Here is a 17,843-nt window from a genome sequence, read left to right on the forward strand (position 1 = left end):
AGCCCAGCAACCGGCGCTCCCGGGCCGCCGCCAGGACGCAAAAGGCGTGGTCGGCGCAGGCCCCAGGCCCAGCCCCCCGCCAATGGCCTGCTGCGCCGGCGCCGGGTTCTCCGGGTCCAGCCTTCCCTCTCCAACACAGGGCTGTGCGCATGCGCCTGGAAAGGCGAGTGGGTGAGGGCCCCCTACCGAGGGGAGGGGGGGAGACGGAAATGGAGGGAATCTGCTCGCACCAGCTGGCCCCCGGACGGGCACCGGCCCGAGGGCGCTTTGGGGGCGGAACTGGGGGCGGTGGTCGCCAGGGAGGTCGAGGCTGGGCTCCCACCCGCAGCGGGAGTAGGGTCGCGGCGGCCCGCTGACCAGCCCGTGTTTGTGTGTATGTACCCGCGCAGGGAGATATGGAGAACTGTTTGGCGGCCGCGGCGCTGAACGGGGTGGACCGACGTGCCCTGCAGCGCACGGCTAGGCTGGGTCAAGAAGTGCTGGAGCGGGCCAAGAGGAGGGCGGTGGACTGGCATTCGCGGCAGCTCCCCCAAAGCAGCGTGGGGGTCACTTCCCGGGAACAGCCTGACCGAGAAAGACGGCCAGCAGCCGGCCCCCAGCGCCTTCTCCCGGGAGAGGTGAGGGCTCCTGTGCTGGGGGACCAGCCCATTCATTCGATCCTGGTGGCCTGCTGGCAACCTGGGCACGCCCAGCAGAAGCCCCGGAGGGGTCCTGTGCTTGGCGGAAGCTGTAAAGTAACGGGACAATGAACGGAAAGCCCCCTGAAAACTCTTGACATTTGACAGATTCTTGTTGGGTAGTTTAGGATACCGCTAGTGGTCGGCCCTGGTATGTTACTTTTTTTTTAATATATAAAAAAAATCTTACATGTTACCACCTGATTTTACAGGAAAGCTAGCAAACCTTTCCTTGTCCTGGATAAATTCCTATTAGATTGGAATTCTTTCTCAGTAAGGTCCTTCTTACTGACTTAAACTTGCAGAGGCCTTGTGAAAAGCAAAAAAGACGCCATTCTCCAAATGACTTCATTCTCCAGTAGGGAATACCACATCTCACCTGTGATTTGCCATTTATTCAAATAGAGAGAAGAAAGACAACCAACCCTCAGTGCTTCCTTCAGAACAATGGCAGAATTCATGGACTATACTTCAAGTCAGTGTGGGGTAAGTTGGTGTAAGCCAAAGCCATGTCCTTGATCCACCTGCAGATGGATCACAAAGTGGATCTTTGCAGAATTTAGGGAGAATCTGGAGACTACCTGTTTGCCCTACCCCACCTTCAAGGGCAGGTTGTAAACAGGGATCTAAACCGGGTGATAAATCCAAATTAGAATTTATTCAACAAATATTGCGTGTCCAGTTCTGTAGGTATTATTGAGGATACAGACTATTGGGGGAGGAGGGGTGGGAAGCTTATTTGCTGACTTCCAAAACAATCAAGTCCAGATATTAGGGATTTTTTTTTAACTTTGAACTGAAGTTAAAAAACATCAGTAAGGTCACTCTAAACTGGAACTGAGCCTTTCTGGTTTTTGAAATGTATTGAAACAAAAACAGAAACAAATTCCCTACACTAGAATTTAACCTCTGTTTCAAGTCCCCGGTAATTTGTTTTTAAGTATGTCCCTATGAGTCCATATCACTTGTTGGCCACAAAGATGGTTATGTGGAACCCTCATAACCTGATGAGTACCTTCATCAAAGGTGGTGTGGCTTACTAGCAGAGCAACCTCCCAGGAATCACACCCATGTTCCGCCACTTTCTGGCTATGATGCCCTGGGCCTGCTATTCTCTCTCAGCCTACCTTCCCTGTCATAAAATGAAGATCTCTAAAGTGCTTTCCAGCCTCTAGAGTCTGTTTCTTCGGTTTCCACTGAGAGATGAACACCAGAAAATTGTCATGAACTGTCAGTATGAGGGACTTGAGGGATATTTTTGGTACCATTCACTGAAATGAGTGTACAAAGGTTTTAAAGACTCTTTTCTCAAAACCATACACTAAGTCATCTTTAAGTACTTTGAAGGAATGGTGAAGGCAGGCCAGCCTGCATCCAAGGAAATTACCTGCATGGAAGATACTCTGTTATCTAGAAGTTATGGCAGACTCTGTGGTCTCTTCCAGCCTTAACATGATGTGATTCTTAATGTGGTTATAAGGATGCTGGTCTACAAGGGAGAAGGAAGAGAATACCTTGTTTCAATTTCATCTATTAAGATTTTTAAAAATCTCTTCTCTCTCTACATCTTTTGTAAAAGCCCTCTGACTCCAAGAACAGGATTCCTATCAATGAGATATGGCCCAGAGAATATTTTTGTGTTATTCTGTTAGTTTTAGAAAAATCCATAACTTCAGCTTTTCTGTGAAGTGATCAACTTAAACATTTTGGTACATGGTTCAGTAAAAGGAATAACATTGATCTTTGGTTTGAGGTTTAGCAAATTGGTGTTCTTCATTTTGATTTTCAGTCCATACTTCAGATTTTCACTCTGAATGGAGTCTCAGAATCCCATGGCTTTCTCGAGATAGAATTAAGACGTGTTCTGAGCTTGCCTTTACAATTTTGAAGGAGCCCCTAAAATACATCATTAGACCTATGTCCTGAAGTGCTATCCCCAGCTTCTCATTCTTTTGGTCTCATGCCTTAAACACTTTTTGTACACTGTGTTCAAAACAAGCAGGCTTGTGATGTCCTCATCATTAGTCATAATCAAGGGCAAGTTTAAGGTTAACTTCGAGGGGGAGGAAGGAAATAGACAAGAAAAAATGTAACTGCTTTCTGATCCTTTGGATTATTGTCCTTAAATTACAGACCTCTTCCCCCCCCCCCCCCCCCCGCATGGACAGAACGATTGCCTAGCTGTTGAGTTTTTGTTACATTTCCTGTTGTATTTCTAAGTCTCAAGGAGATGCACCCCTCTTCCCTTGTCCTTGTCTGGGACTTAGACAATAAAAATGGAACAGCTCATCAGAATTTGTGATGAGAGGAGGTGGAAGGGCATATGTACTTGACATTGGGGCAAAGACGTGACAATTATTTAACCTGGCAGAGAGCATCGTCCTGCCCAACTGTAGGTGGCCAGAATTCTTGCCCTACAAAGACAGCAGATGGCAGCAAAGTGATGCCAAATGCAGTTTCCTTCTCTGCAGCTACTTTACGTGGGCTCAGAGTTGTTCCTTAACTTCAGAGGCCTGTCAAGAGACTGGATGATTTACCTTTGCTCTGATGCCTCCCTCCTTAACCACATTTTCCCCAAGTAGCAGGGAGGTTTTTGGGTTTTTTTTTTTTAATTTGATCAGACTATTTGGTTACCCAATATCTTTCACATCACTTCTATAGAAATATTATTCATCTGTACTGGAGGATGGAGGGGCAGCCCACGTCTCTCGTTATCACAGACGGAAGTCGGAACTGCATTTGTGCTGTGACAGGAGGAATGGTCAGGTATGTATCCTCAGCTGTCCGTGCCATGCTCTTAGTACGCACATACACACACCCACACACCCACCACCACCCCTGAAGTGATACCCTGTAATTAGGAGTTCCTGCTGGATTTGTATTTGGGGGATTACTTTGTGTCTCAGCATTACAGTGTTCAATGGAAATGTATCAACCCCCAACCTTGGAGACCTCGCAGCAATGAACACGAAATAGGATTTTGTCCAAAAGATAAGATTGATGCCACTGCAGCATCTTCAGTTGAGCCTGAAATCCTGAGTCCCAGGATCCTTGGACAGGCTTAAAGAGGAGAGCTTCAGATGTCCTCACCTACATCTACAGATACGAAAGAGGTTTTTAATAATCACGTACTTCACCCTAAGTTAGTGATAATTATCATGTCTTTGGTAATTTTAAAAAAGGAAGTGTAAGGAGGGGGGGGTCTCTTGTAACAGAATTCTTTTCCTAAAATATTAGAACATAAACTACTAGTATTAGGAACAATTATAGGCCTCTTATTACAGTCTTACCTGTCTTTTACCACGTGTTCTGGGGAAGCCAAAGATTCTACTTGTTGAAGTGATGCCATAGGAGTCCATTGTTGTTTTTGAAGAGAGTAGGGTTTTGTTTTGTTTTGCTCTTTTTAAACTCTCCTAGTTGTACTTGAAGACAGCAAACTTAAGTTCAGAGTCTAATCCACAGATTGGATTCCTGACTTCTCTGGCCTGTGGGTTTAGGGAAAGGACAGAAGAATGGCCACAGGGATGTGAGTGAGGGCTGGATGCACGCTGGAAGCCCCTCCCGTTTCCCTGGCATGTGTGGAGCACCAACACGGCCCAAATCCTGGGTTCCCTTTTCTTGCCTGATCCTAAGGGGGTTACGTGTGAGCAAGGGTCAGTCCTGCCCCTCCCATCCCTTCCTATAAAATGTAAGTTAGTGCTTCTAAGGGAGATCGACTTTATCAGTTCTGCCTTTCTCCTCTAGTACCCCCACTCCTGGGAGAAGCATAGAAGAGAATTTTACTTTCTGAGAGCCTGCTAAGTGTCAGTCACTCTTGCACTTAAAATCTCCAATCTAGTATCCCCATGTTGTAGACTAGGAAACGGACTTAGAGAAATTAATCCACCCCTTTTTGTAAAGCAGGAGATAGGATTCAAATTCAGGTCTGTCTCCAAAGCCCATGTAAGTATAAAAAAGAATCATGGTAGGGGTGCCTGGGTGGCTCAGTCAGGTAAACGTGCAACTTTGGCTCAGGTCATGATTTCACAGTTCGTGGGTTCGACCCTCACTTCAGGCTCTGTGCTTAGAGTCTGGAGCCTGCTTCAGATTCTGTATGTCTGTCTCTCCGCCCCTTACCTGTTCGCACTCTGTCACTAAAATAAATGTTTTAAATAAATTAATTAATTAAATAACATGGTAAACATCTGACTACAAATACCTCACAGAGTTCACTAAAAGCCTCAATAACTTAGGTGACAACTTAGAAGAAACTGACAGAACAATTATTAAACCCAAATAAAGTAAGAGAAAGTTTCTTGTTATAATCCAGAAGTCTGGGCACTAATCAGTGTTTCAACTTATCTCTTCAGAGAAAAGACACCTCTCTTGGTCTTGGAGTCATCTCTCACGCATCAGAGTGTGCTCTAGAGGCCTCTCAGCAGCCTGTGAGTACAGATCTTCTGTGTTCTGGGCTTCACCACCAGTGCATTCCATGAACCAGTTGACCTGGTTAGAGTGTTCTTTGTACCAGATCCATAGTATTTGAAGTTGGGAGGTTTCACCCTTGAGGAAAGAGAGAATACAGCATTTTGATTCAATGTAAAATTATGTTTTCTTGGTATCCTTCCTTCACTTGAAGCTTAAGGGATACTCTTTGTGCTTGGGCTCATACTTGCGGTTGGAAAGAATGTGAAGTATTCACATCTCCATTCCTACGGCCCAGCTGGGCTGGCACTGGGTCCTGCTGGAATCCCACCATCTGTTCAAGCAGCAGGGGGGTGCTGACCCTCCTGCTTACAAAGTGAAAACCATTGCTGAAATTCCGAAACATATAAATTTGGTTAGATCGAGTTCCAAAACATTTGAAGGGATTTGTTCTCATTTTCCACAAATGTTTCCCTGTAAAAACGCAGTGATGAGTTTTTCATTTTTAGAATAAAGTACTCATTAGTTCATGAACCCAGGGAATTTTCTGGAAGTTGGAAGGGCTGGAATTCTGAGAAAAGGAACTCCAGCATGTTGCTGGAATAGTTTGCTTAATCTTTATTTGTCTACAGTGTGCTACTAGCCAGGATTCAGAATATGCTAGAGTTAGTGGCAATGAACAATATTCTGCTTCTAGCGCAGATAAGTTGTAAGGTTTAGATGCTTCCCATGCTTGCTGAATTCTGGTAATGCTAATCTGCCCGATATTCATGGTGTTGAAATCACAGATGCCAGTCTTACCCCTGTGTTTCCTTTTATGCAGACAAATGAAGTATCCTTGGCTTTCTGTGATTCCAATATAGCCGAATTTTCTGAAACCGACTTTTGTGTACTTAGTTGATGACCAATGCGTAGTTGTGGTAGAGTCCTATGCATTCGTGTCACTTAAATGATAATAAGGCCAATTTTGCAGTAACTGAGCATGAAAGAACAGAGGTTAAAGCAGCTTTGGAAAAAGTTCACTTTATTTTTAATTTTTTTTAACTTTTATTTATTTGGAGAGAGACAGAGACAGCATGAGCAAGGGAGGGGCAGGGGAGGGTGAGAGAAAGAATCCCAAGCAGACTCCTCACTGTCAGTGCAGAGCCCGATGCGAGGTTCAGACCCACACAACTGTGAGATCATGAGCTGAGCCGAAACTGGGAGTAGGAAGTTCAACCGAATGAACCACCCAGGCGTCCGAGGAAAAGTTCACTTTAAATCTTTGCAAAGTAGAGGGCGGGGAGGCAGTTTCATAAAAGTATAAATATTACCACTTATTCCTCCTTGTGGAATTTGCTGGCCGGTGGTTTGGTTTGGGCCGCGGGTATGGTGGTAGAAAGGGCAGCTGCTCCCTGTGGCTACCCCCCCCCCCCGCCCCGCCCCGCCCAGCACTGAGGAAGCATGCAGGACATCCCAGCTGTAGGATGTGAGCTTTGGCTCTTTACTACAAGCTCTTCTCTTCTCCTGTGTGCGGTGTTGCCGTCTGCCATCAGAACGGAGACCCTCCTCTGGCCGCACATCTACCCACTTCCCAGCCATGTGTTGAATCTGTCCTTGGAAGATGGTCTGTGTTTGGCACAGCTCTAAACACAACTCTTTCCATTGACTCTAGTTTCCCGTGCTTTGTACTATGGGACAACCAATCCTCCGGGGGAGGCTTTGGCCAGCCAGCCGCCTTGCTGCATGACGGAATGGGATCTACTCTAGTGTGCTCCACTTTCAGAGAAGAGAATAGTTCATCTTCCTCCTGAGTTAGCAAAGCACAGTTAAAAAGGGTCTCGTTATTCCATGGTGCCTTGTCATTACTGCTAATCTGTGCTAACAGGTGCCACTGTCTGTTTTTGATCCCCAACACAATGATTGGAGTGTCCCATTTATGACCCTTCATGTTCTTGTAACATTCTAGCGCTTACAAAGTGTTTTCACGTACATGTTGTGAGGTAGGTATCACAGTTTTAGAAATAAGGGAACAGGCACAAGGGAACAGGCACAAGGCACAGACTTACCTAAATGACATTCCTGTTGTCTTCCCAGGCTGACTTGAAAGCAGGACCTCCATGTCCCACATCAGTGCTTTGTTCCACTGTACTTTTGGCACACAGGGGTCATCTTGCTGGAGGTGCCCTGATGGCACTGTGATAGAAAATCTCTAAACCGCTAATACATGCTTTTTCTTGCAGGCTGAAAACATCTCTAAGGACCTCTACATAGAAGTATATCCAGGGACCTATTCCGTCACTGTGGGTGCAAATGATTTAACCAAGACCCACGTGGTAGCAGTGGGCTCAGGACAAAGTGTGGACTTGGTCTTCGCCGTATGATGTTGACCATCATGGCCATCGCATCACCTTTTCTTAAGTAGCAAGAAGAATAAAGTCACCATATGATTCTCTTAATATTTACACATTACTCCTGCTTTTACTGCTGACTGTAGAGGGTCAGTCTTCCTGGGAACTGGAGTTTGTCTCTTTCAGTGCCTATTTTAACTTAAAATTCTGGAAGTGCCCGCCCCCTCCCCCCCCCCACCCTTGGCTGAAAATAATCATGTAATGATGCTATCTGAATGGTTTTTAACTGCTTACTTTCCAGGTAAAGGCTAATTATAATAAAGGGAGATGATTTGGAAATGAAGAGAATTCCTTTTTATTGGTATTAAGAGGTGAAACAGTGTCGCTCACGCACAGCTGGAGGCTTATGAAACGATGGCAGAGAGGCTGTGGACACATTTGCCCAAAGCAGGCCAATCACCCCCTGCAGCTTCTGTGGAGGAGGCATCCTCGAGCAATCTCCCCAGGCCCCCGTCAGGGAGCCCTGGCCGTGGCCACCAGACTCCTGTGCCCCTTGTGGCAGGTGCCTTCCTGCCGCTCATCTGCCGGGAAGTCTTAACGGGTGAAGATGCTGCTGCTTATTCGACTGTCACCTGAGGCCTGCACTCTGCCTCCGTCCATTGAAGAAGGACTTAACCACTTTGTAATGCCTCCTCAGGTATTTACCACCACTACTCTTTTAGCTTCCTATTAAAAAAAAAATCCTGAGAGTCTTATGCTGACTATAATTATAAGGCTCAAAAGTCACAGATTTTATTTATTTATGTGCACTGGGGAGGAGCAGAGAGGGAGAGAGAGAATCCCAAGCAGGCTCCATGCTATCAGCACAGAGCCTGACACCGGGCCCGACCTAAGGCTCAATCCCACAAACCGTGAGATCATGATCTGAGCTGAAGTCAGGAGTTGGACACTTAACTGACTGAGCCACCCAGGCGCCCCAAAAGTCACTGGTTTTCAAAAGTCCTTGATGTGCCCTAAATTTCTTTAAGGTACCGTGTCAACAGTATTGCATCTGTCTGTTTGGTTGCCTGGTAATTCATCTCATTCTGAATGTAACAAGTCTTTCCTCAGGATGAATGCCAACATTTTATATGATGAAAGTTTTATGTAGAGCTATATTAGCATTCCTAGGGAGGAACAGACTCCCATGGACAGAGGCCTGATAAAGCAGACCCATGCCCATCACCCTAGGGTAAAGTGTCATTTCAGTGGGATCCTGGCCTCCCCAAGGAGACTGTGATCAGCCTTGTGGGTTCTGTAAGCCCTCTGAAACTGAATGCAAAATCGTGGGTCTGTGCGTTTTCCTGGGAAGAGAGCGTGGGATTTTTCGTTCTCAAAAGGAGCATGAAGAACCACGCAAGGAGTCCTTGAGAAGCCCCTTCCCGACCATCCTGCTTTACCTGGCTCCTCAGGGCGTTCGTTCTGAGGGTCATTCCTTTCCCTCCCGTGTGTCACTGTACCCTGGCTCCATTTTCTGTGTTCAGCTTCCTCTGCTCTGTGGCCGCTTCATGCCGCTTGCTTCCAGAACCAGCTCCTTGGTTCTCCCCACCACTACAGTTCGTACCCTCTGTTGTTTGCCGCCCCTCTCTTTCCAGATGATGCCACGTCTTGTTCCTAAACCCCAAATTTAATTACTTATGGTGTGTGTGCCACCATGGGATGAGTCTTGATGACTGAAATAGAACCACATCACGGATCCCAGAATCTCGGAACTATCTGCAAGTGTCTGGCACTGCCGTTTGTAAAGAGAAATAAAGTCTGTAGTTATTTCTGGCCATTATGCTTTTTGGATAGGTTATATCTGATAGCCACATTTGGAACTGGGTGGAGAAGGTATTAGTCATGATTTTCAAGCCAGCCAGTAGGGGAAGCAAAGGTAGCCAACTGCCACCTGTCAAAGGAGCTTATAAATCACACTGATCACAAAGAAAAGGTGGCAAGCTGCTGGGAAAACAAGTTTTGAAAGGGTGAACAAGGCACAACAAAACATTGGGAGATGTGACTCCAAGGGGATAGGACAGTAATCTAAAAAGGAAGGAATGCTGTACAGGAATCCATCCCTGTCCTGGCTTTGAAAACCACAGACTGAATCCTGTTTAGGTTGTAAGCATGGGAGAAGAGCAACCTAACTGGGCAGCCAGCAACCTGACCTCTCCAGAATTGTTATGTGAGGATTAAACGGTAACTCAAAAATAACCAAGTGTGGAGGGCAGAGGGACCCACACGAGGGGATTCTTACAAGGCAGAGCCTAAGACTGACTGTCAAACATCGGTAGTTGATTGGTGCCATCAAGTACAATTAGGAGAAGCAAAGTAGCAGATTTCCTTAAAAACATACAAAATATGTAGGGGGGAAAAGGAAAGTTCTGGAATTTGCCATTGTTCCCAACCCTGGTGCACACATGGTTTTTTGCACCTCTTTTTCACTAGTTAGTTATGGCACACAATGCCACACCTGTGACAAGGGTCAGGGATGGCCCCTTTCTCCACACCCCGACTGGAGTATATTCCCCATAGCTTTGGGCACAGGGTTGTGAGCTGGGAGAGGGCAGGGTCCTGTGATCCTCATGTTTGAGCTCTAAGAATTAACCTTTGCCTGGAGCGTAACAAGTGATCTAATACCTAAGGGCAAACCAGGCTGAGTACCTGCAGGTACCATATTTATCTTCTTTATAGTCAATTAGAAATTGCTTTGGGAGGGGGCGCCTGGGTGGCGCAGTCGGTTAAGCGTCCGACTTCAACCAGGTCACGATCTCGCGGTCCGTGAGTTCAAGCCCCGCGTCGGGCTCTGTGCTGACGGCTCAGAGCCTGGAGCCTGTTTCGGATTCTGTGTCTCCCTCTCTCTCTGCCCCTCCCCCGTTCATGCTCTGTCTCTCTCTGTCCCAAAAAATAAATAAACGTTGGAAAAAAAAAAAAAAAAAAGAAATTGCTTTGGGAGGGAACAAAACACTTCAGAGTGGAGCTGTTTAAATGTGGTGAGGGGCAGAGAGACTGAATGTGGGTGGCTGGGCACTGGAGGGAGAGAAGAGCTTTAGGGGAAGTTTGTACTTAGCCAGGTCTGGAACCAGTCTAGGTGGAATGTTGTGCTGAGCAGAGCTACAGCAGTGGGAAGGCAGACTGGTGCCTGGGGCATGTCTGACCTCCATGTCCCCTCTGGTTACCCCTCTGGCGTTCCTCCCTGAAACTGAACCCTGTGCTGCTCAGTTGCTCCCTACGGACTCCTCTCTGTCGGATAGGTACAGCTTTTCTCTCTCCAGTCTGCTGAAGCAGGAGGCAGTGGAAGCTACAGAGAATTTAGCAAGAAAACTTTAGGTTTGGGCACCATTTTCTTTATAATATCACTTGTAGAGAGGTTATATCTGGTAGAAACAGTTGTTTCCAAGTAGCTTCTGCCAGTACCTCTCACAGCCTCTCACTGTAAGATCAGGGACCTATTTTACAGGAGCCCAAGAACCTGCCCCCCTCCCCCCCTTTATATTATCAATACAGAGTTTCCTCTCAGGGGAGGAGGAGCTCAGCTGAACACAGCTGGATTCTTGTTTCTCTAGTTACCCCCTCTCAGAGGTGGGGGAAAGATCCCCATCTTGAAAACCAAAGAAGGTCTAGAGCCCTCAGTTTAAGTCCAACAGCAGCCAACCCCTGTCCATTCCCAACCACCCCAAAGCCCAGGGGCCCAGGAGTCACCAAGAAAGTTTCTCAGTGTAGAAATAATTTAACTTTCTGGAACTGAAGACCAATAAAGTTTTTACCCCTGGGGCAAGATTGAAATCCTCAGGGGCTCAGAGGTCCTTCTGGCTGAGCCTCAGCTCTCCTGGAAATAGGGCAGTGGCCTTAAACAGGGACACACAGTGGGTCCCAATGTGGGTGGTGCCTCAAGATCCTCAAGCCCTTAGGAGTGGTATTCTTTAACCACATAGCCTCCTGCCTCAGATTGAATGTTCATTTAGTTCACTGGATGTTAGCCCCAAGAATCTGGTCTAGGGCTGGGCTCATCCCATCCACCTCTGCCAGCTGACTTAGGCTTCTGCTCTTTCTGGGGCTTACTGGGAATTAAATTTGACAGAGGTGAAGCATGTCAGCGATAGACTGCTTCTAAACCTATGAGGGGAGCATGTCTCACTTCATAGCTCAAGGTGAAGGTGAGGATGGCTGTGGATTGCCAACAACAATCCCTTTGTAAGCCATTGGGATTACAATCCCTTGTAAGGAGTGAGCAGCATGACGCAGGGCCCTGCTTCTCCCCACTCTGATTTACTAAGGGGACCATCTGGGGAGTAAGGCCTGACGACCAATGTTTAAAGACCAGTTTCTGTGCTTCTCGGGACACTAAAGACTAATTGACACCTGGGGGCATTTTTCATCTAGAGAAAACTCAAGGGCTCCAAGAAAAAAAAGTAGGGGTATGGAGCAGGCCAAAGCAGACAATGGCAGTGCCCTGTCAGCATAGACAAGTGAAGAAGGAAAATACAGTTGTTAAATAGGGATGCAAACCTTCACACAAAGATCAACCCATCTTTTCTTAGTGGGTTTTATTGTTCAGATGGAAGCCCACTATTTCCCTCTTGTCCCAGCTTCCCCTTCAACATGGCCACACACCTAAGTGTTACTTCCAATCCCAGTACAGTGGACACATGCATGAGATTCCTAAGAGATACATGGGAGGGAAGGGAGCAGGTATCTCAGGAGGTGTTGTACCTGGCTTCCCAGGACAGGGCTCAGGCCCGTTTCTCCTCCAATACCTCCACTCGGCCTGGCAGAGGGCACCCTGCCTCCTCAGAGACTTCTCAAGAATAGGGTCTGTGTTGACTGTGCTGTCCACCACCAGCCTCTGCAGGAGGCGCATCTCCAGATCGTTCTCCAAATCCTCTTCCTCAGAAGAAGAGGAGGAAGAAGAGGAAGAAACACCCATGGGAGCTTGCACTGCTACTGCTTCCTCTTCTGCAGGACCCTCCAGAGGCAAAAGTTGTGCTGTGGGCTTTAGTTCCACCTCTGGATGTTCTGTGGCTGTGGCCCCTGAGGTCCTGGCTAGAGACCACCAGGTGGGTCCTGCCCAGGGACAGTAGCAGAGGCAGGTCTGGTACGGCAGCTGGCAGCAGGCCTGGGGGAGGCAGGGCGGGCACAGGAACAGAGCGCCTGGAGAAAGCCCGCTGATGACACATCCAGCTACCGGTCCCAGCGGAGAGCAGCAAGGGGCCCAGAGGAGGGGCCCGGGGTGCTCCCTGGTTAAAGGCTTGTGCAGCCTCTCCACAGCCTTCTTCCACACAGCTGGGGGCACCCACCTGACCTGGCCCAGAGGCACAGTAGCTGTCTTGCCATTCCAGAAGTGAACAGTAATTCCTCCTCCTTTTGATGCTACATAACAGAGCAACATTTTGTCAGTTACCTCTTCTATGTCATGGCCTCAAAGCAAACCTCAGGGCAGCCTCTGCTCTGCCGGCCTCCCCTCCCTGGAGAGCCTTCCCCGGAACATTCCCTCACCCGCCCCCTATCTACCTACTGCCACTTCCCGTTGCACTTGCAGGCACCTCCCTGTCTCAGTTTTCAGGTCAAAGTCAAAATGCATCCTCAGAGGGGAAAGAGGAGAGGCCTCCCCTTCTCACTGTCTAAACTGCAACGATGCTAGCTGGTGCACCCTGCAGAGGGGACTGTCCCCTTGATAACTTGATGGGGGACCCGTCATGAGTGTGGCCCCATCGCACCATAGGTTAGCTAACCTAGTTAGACATAATAGTTTTAGGCTATTTTTCCCCGATGAAAAGCATTTTATAATCCAAAAGTTATGATCTTTTTTATCTGTTGCCACATCCACGATTAAGCTGCAAGTGAGGGGGTGAGGATTTTTTTTTTTAACACCTCTAAGACCCTGCACTCCCCTCTAAGACACTTTTGGCTCTCTCCTACCAGCCTGGCTCCCTCCCGGGGACTGATAGGTCAGAGCAGCTCCCTTTACCTCTCAGGGGGTCTCTCGCCTCCAAGCCCAAGAGAACCGTGCCAGGGCCATACCGCTGCTGGTCTGGATCCCAGGCTGCAAGCACCTTGTCCCCTGGCCGTGGTGAGTGTTCTACGCACGGCAAGAACTGAATGACATCTTCTTCTAAGACCACACTCTGCCGCTGGGCTGGCAGCTTTGGGTCTGTGGCAGTGGGAACCTCAAATTCCACAAGCAGGGCCCCCTGTCTCTCCAACTGTGGAAAAGAAAACACTCAGCGTAAGATGTGGCACTGGGAAGTAGAACAGGGAAGCACTGCAGTTCCCTACAACCAGGCCCAGGGGCTGGCTTACAGTTCCCAGAACCAGGCCCAGGGGCTGGCTTACTCACAGTGAGGGCCAGGGGACAGAGACAGGGACAGGCCGGCTGTGGTGTGGACGTTCTTCCCTCGACCTCTTTTCACCATGGGCAACTTTTATCACTTCCTGACATTCCTTTCGCTTCCTCTTTTCCTGTCTGTCTTTGCTCCCCTATATATTTGGCCTGCAATTCCCAGGGATAACCTGCGTCCTCTGGATCTTTCCCCAGTGTACTCCCCCTCCTCCTAGCATTCCCCAAAAATGTCCCTGCATCCAAGACCAACCAGGGGTCGCATATGCATCCACAGGCCCACACCCACATGGGCAAGGAGCAGCTGTGGCCTAACATGAGGGCAGCCCTCAGCACTGCCATTACATCAGTGAGGATAGGTTTGGCTCAGCAAGTGGACATCATAAAAGAGAGGGCAGGGAAGTACTTAAGCTACTGAAAGCACACGCTGTTTTGAGAACTCGGTATGATTTTAAAGAGAAATAAATTCTGGTTACAAATTAATCACAAAAAAATTAATCATGAGACAACCTATTACTTGAACAAAACTGTTTCAATTTCATTGAAATTCACATTTAGTTACTGGAAAAATGACAAAACGACTTCTGAACAGAAATTCACACTAGTCTTCCCTCCATGAATCCACATGCACGAAGTCTGACGTTGAAAAGAAGAGGAAAAAATCCCAAAGAAGTAAACAGCCACTGAAGTACAGGGTAGGCCTGAGTCCCAGCATGTGGGGGACCACACTTCCGTGTGTACAGGTACAGAGGCACATGTGTGGGCAGAGGGGGTTGCTTCTTTCCTTTAGGCTGGTGCACATAATTCAACACATTGAATTTTCCTGAACAAAGCAATTTTTACTGCAAACTTTCTTCACTGTCACAGGTTCAATTGTATCCTCCTCGAATTCATCTGTTAGAGTCCAAGCCCCTCCAAATAGGACTTTATTTGGGAATAGGATCATAATTAGTGAAGACAAGGTCATGGTAGGCTGAGGGGAGTGGCTGCCTAATCCAATGACTGATCTTTTTTTAAGCTCATTTATTTATTTGTGAGAGAAAGCACAAGCAGGGGAGGGCCAGAGAGAGAAATCTAAGCAAGCTCTGTACTGTCAGCACAGAGCCCAATGCAGGGGTGGGGGTGGGGGCGGGGGCGGGGGCGGGGGTGGGGGAGGCTTCAAGTCACAAACTGTGAGATCATGACCTGAGCCAAAATCAAGAGTCAGACACTTAACCAGATTAGCCACCCAGGTGACCCCCAATGACTGATGCTCTTCTATAAAGGGGAAATGTGAACACGGACATGCACAGAGGGAAGATACCAATTGAAGGTGGGGCCAAGATTGGGGTGCCGCTTCTTCAAGCCAAGGAACAGCAGAGATTGGCAGCAAGCCACCAGAAGTCAATCAGAACAGGCATGTGGAACATATTCTCCCTCATAGCCTTCAGAAGAACCAATTCTGCCAACATCTGGGTTTCACTCTCCAGAACGGAGAGATAATACATTTCTATTACTTAAGCCACCCTGTTTGTGCTACTCTGTTACACAGCCCTGGGAGACTGATACACTCATTGACATTACATTTCCCTTCTGGAACCTGGCCACGAAAGACATGTGCTTATCCAAGAAACTGAACTGCTGGACACACACGGCTGAGGCATAGCAGGTGTGACAGGGCCACCCAGAGGAGGGTGCTGGGACGTGCGAGGAACTTGCCTCTGGAGCAGCCTTTATCTGAGCCCAGTAATAAAAGCCATCTGGTGCCCTTCTTGCGAGGATCCATGTGTCAGCAGCATCTCCAACTCTTCCCGACCAGCCAGGCCCCTGCCATGCGGAGTCAGCAATGTAGAGACATGGGTGGTAAGATGCATATCTGCAAAAAAACACAAATGGAATTAGGGAATGGAGACGATCAAGCCCTGAAAACATCGAGAAACAGGTTTCACAGATCTGAGCAGCGCCGTGGCATGTGTATGACATATAAGGCTATATGGAACAGAAATCCATGTGAAAGGTGGCTGGCAATCTGTGGCTTCCAGTATGCTACGATACACTGCTGGAAGGGGCAGAAGGAGAGGACAGTGAAAGGGAATCGTTTGGGGATTGAGAATTGCTTCAAGGTCATCAAAATGTGATTCGCCTTGATATATTCAAGTTCTGAGACTGAACAGGAGACCAGGAAAGGGCCCTGGGGAGGTAAATCCTAAGGTGGTGCTTGGGAATCCGGGATGGATTCATATGCGTGTTTCAATGCTAGTGCCAAAGGAGTAAAACTGGAAGGATGCTTGTGGGCTCAGAAGGGAGGAGGAAGTATTTGAGCAAGGGAAGCACGGAGGAGCTGACTAGGGGCCTGAGAGACAGAAATAAAGGAGAAGCCACTCCTGAAAAGTTTTGTGGACAGGGCCAAACCAGGGGTGTGGGGGTGTGGGATGATTGAGTCAGGGCATGGGTTTTCTGAAGCAGCCGGTTACTTTGTGGGAAAGCCTGGATACAGGGATGCTTAACTCTGGCTTTGAACGAGAAGGTCCGCATAGATGAATCCAGAAAGCCGGGCTATTAAGGGTTCAAGCTGGCATGTCCCTAACCTGGGCAGAACAGAATTGAGTGTCACGGACACAAGTGAGTCCCTGGAACTGACACCACTTGTGTGTGCTTGAGGGCTGAGCTCCCTTTCCCTCTTCTGCAATCACACTTTAGACAGCCCATGGAGGAAATTAGTCAGGAAAGGCCAGGATAACCGAGGGATACTGAGGGGACCTGTGGAGGGACCTGGAGACCTCGCCCTAGCTGTTGGTTGCAGAAACCCTAATTTCTCACATGGTGCCGGGGCAAGTCTCTTGGTTAATGGTAAAATGAGCTAGAAACTCTTTAACTGGTGAATGCCTGACTGCCTTCTCTCCCACGTCTAACCTTGACACCTGCCACCCTCTACTAAGTGCTACAAGGAGTACAGTTTACACACGAGTGACATAATACCCCAAGCAACTCCTAGCCCACACAGTGAAGAAACCCTTTCAGCCTTCCCAGGAAGCAAATTGTCTCCCTCGTGATATGCCATCGAGAGCCAACACCAGAGGGGAACAAATTGGGGGGGGGGGGTGCACGTCACTTCCGCCAGAGGTGCAGAGACTAGTACCTGGTAAGGGGGATGTGCCGGCTGAGCCAGGGTGCCTGGATGGCAAAGGGGCAGGTGAAGGAGAAGTCCCAGCAGGGAGCAGCACCAGCCCAGGAGGCGGACTTCAGGGTTGAGGCCACACTGCAGTATTTGGGCAAAGGAATCCTGGGCCCCGCAGAGGATTCCATGGCCTTCAGGGAAACCACCTGAGAACAAGCACACCATTACCTGAGTTGCAGCAGAGGGCTGCTGGCTGGAGCAGGGCTCAGTTCTGCCATTAGCAGCCTCCAACTGCTCCCACAGACTGTTCTCTGAATCACCTGCCTTGAGAACATTGGCTCAGAAGATACAGGAGGGGTTGAAAGGGCAAGAGTTGTGACTTCAGAGAAACCGAGCTTTAAATCCTTCACAGCCTGCAGGCTGCGTGCTCACTCCACCACTGTGCTTCAGCTATGGCACAGGAGAGAATATATGGGATGCACCTGGCGTACAAGCAGCTCAATGTGTGCTAGTTTTTTCCTTCTCCCCAGGTGTAGGGACTCCTGGAGGTAAAACAATACAAATAGGACTGGCCTAACCCTCATGACAAACTGACCCCTAACCTAAGCCACAGACTCCCTTCCTAACCTAGTGGCCCACAGGGCTAACACTAGCCCCAGGTAGAGCTGAGATCCCAGGGTTGTGTCCTCCACAGACCTGTTTAGAGGTGACAGCTGCCACCCCACTCCCAACATCACACTCCATTGCCCCAGCCCACCAGAGCTATGTTAGGGTCTGCCCCTGCCCAAGCCCACAGGGCTGACCCCAAGGGGACTTACTCACAGCCCCAAACTCCTCCACCTCAGCCTCAGCCCATCTGACAGTTGGAGCTCAGAGCCTCAGCCCAACTGACTCCTGGTTGCCAAGCAGGTTGCCATGGATCCAAGACAGCAGGAACACTGTGGACTGAGTGTACTGAGCACGTGCACAGGAGTGGC

General features: G+C 48.5%; 2 protein-coding genes across 6 annotated transcripts; one reads left to right on the forward strand and one right to left on the reverse strand.

Moving 5' to 3' along the window:
• Positions 1 to 15: 15 nt before the first annotated feature.
• Positions 16 to 9,227, forward strand: AKIP1 (A-kinase interacting protein 1). Of its 5 annotated transcripts, XR_002145676.3 has the most exons (7): positions 18 to 163; positions 390 to 617; positions 1,083 to 1,163; positions 3,339 to 3,443; positions 5,027 to 5,101; positions 7,304 to 8,108; positions 9,046 to 9,227. XR_002145676.3 is itself a non-coding variant. In XM_006937080.5 (6 exons), the coding sequence occupies exons 1-6, from the start codon at positions 83 to 85 to the stop codon at positions 7,442 to 7,444; spliced, it is 711 nt and encodes a 236-aa protein (XP_006937142.2). In that variant the 5' UTR covers positions 18 to 82; the 3' UTR covers positions 7,445 to 9,227. The 5 variants fall into 5 exon arrangements, 4 of the variants coding, with proteins under 4 accessions (XP_006937144.2, XP_006937142.2, XP_006937143.2 ...); XM_006937080.5 differs by having other exon boundaries at positions 7,304 to 9,227; XM_006937081.5 differs by having other exon boundaries at positions 29 to 167; positions 7,304 to 9,227.
• On the reverse strand, positions 8,651 to 17,072 carry CD1H11orf16 (chromosome D1 C11orf16 homolog). Its single transcript, XM_045038935.1, is given in 6 exon segments — positions 8,651 to 8,942; positions 8,944 to 9,064; positions 12,146 to 12,802; positions 13,401 to 13,635; positions 15,468 to 15,624; positions 16,888 to 17,072. Coding segments are annotated over 6 exon segments (1,629 nt in total). The 5' UTR covers positions 17,055 to 17,072.
• Between the last annotated feature and the right edge of the window lie 771 nt (positions 17,073 to 17,843).

The sequence above is a fragment of the Felis catus genome, chromosome D1 (assembly GCF_018350175.1).
Source record: "Felis catus isolate Fca126 chromosome D1, F.catus_Fca126_mat1.0, whole genome shotgun sequence".
Taxonomy (NCBI): domain Eukaryota; kingdom Metazoa; phylum Chordata; class Mammalia; order Carnivora; family Felidae; genus Felis; species Felis catus.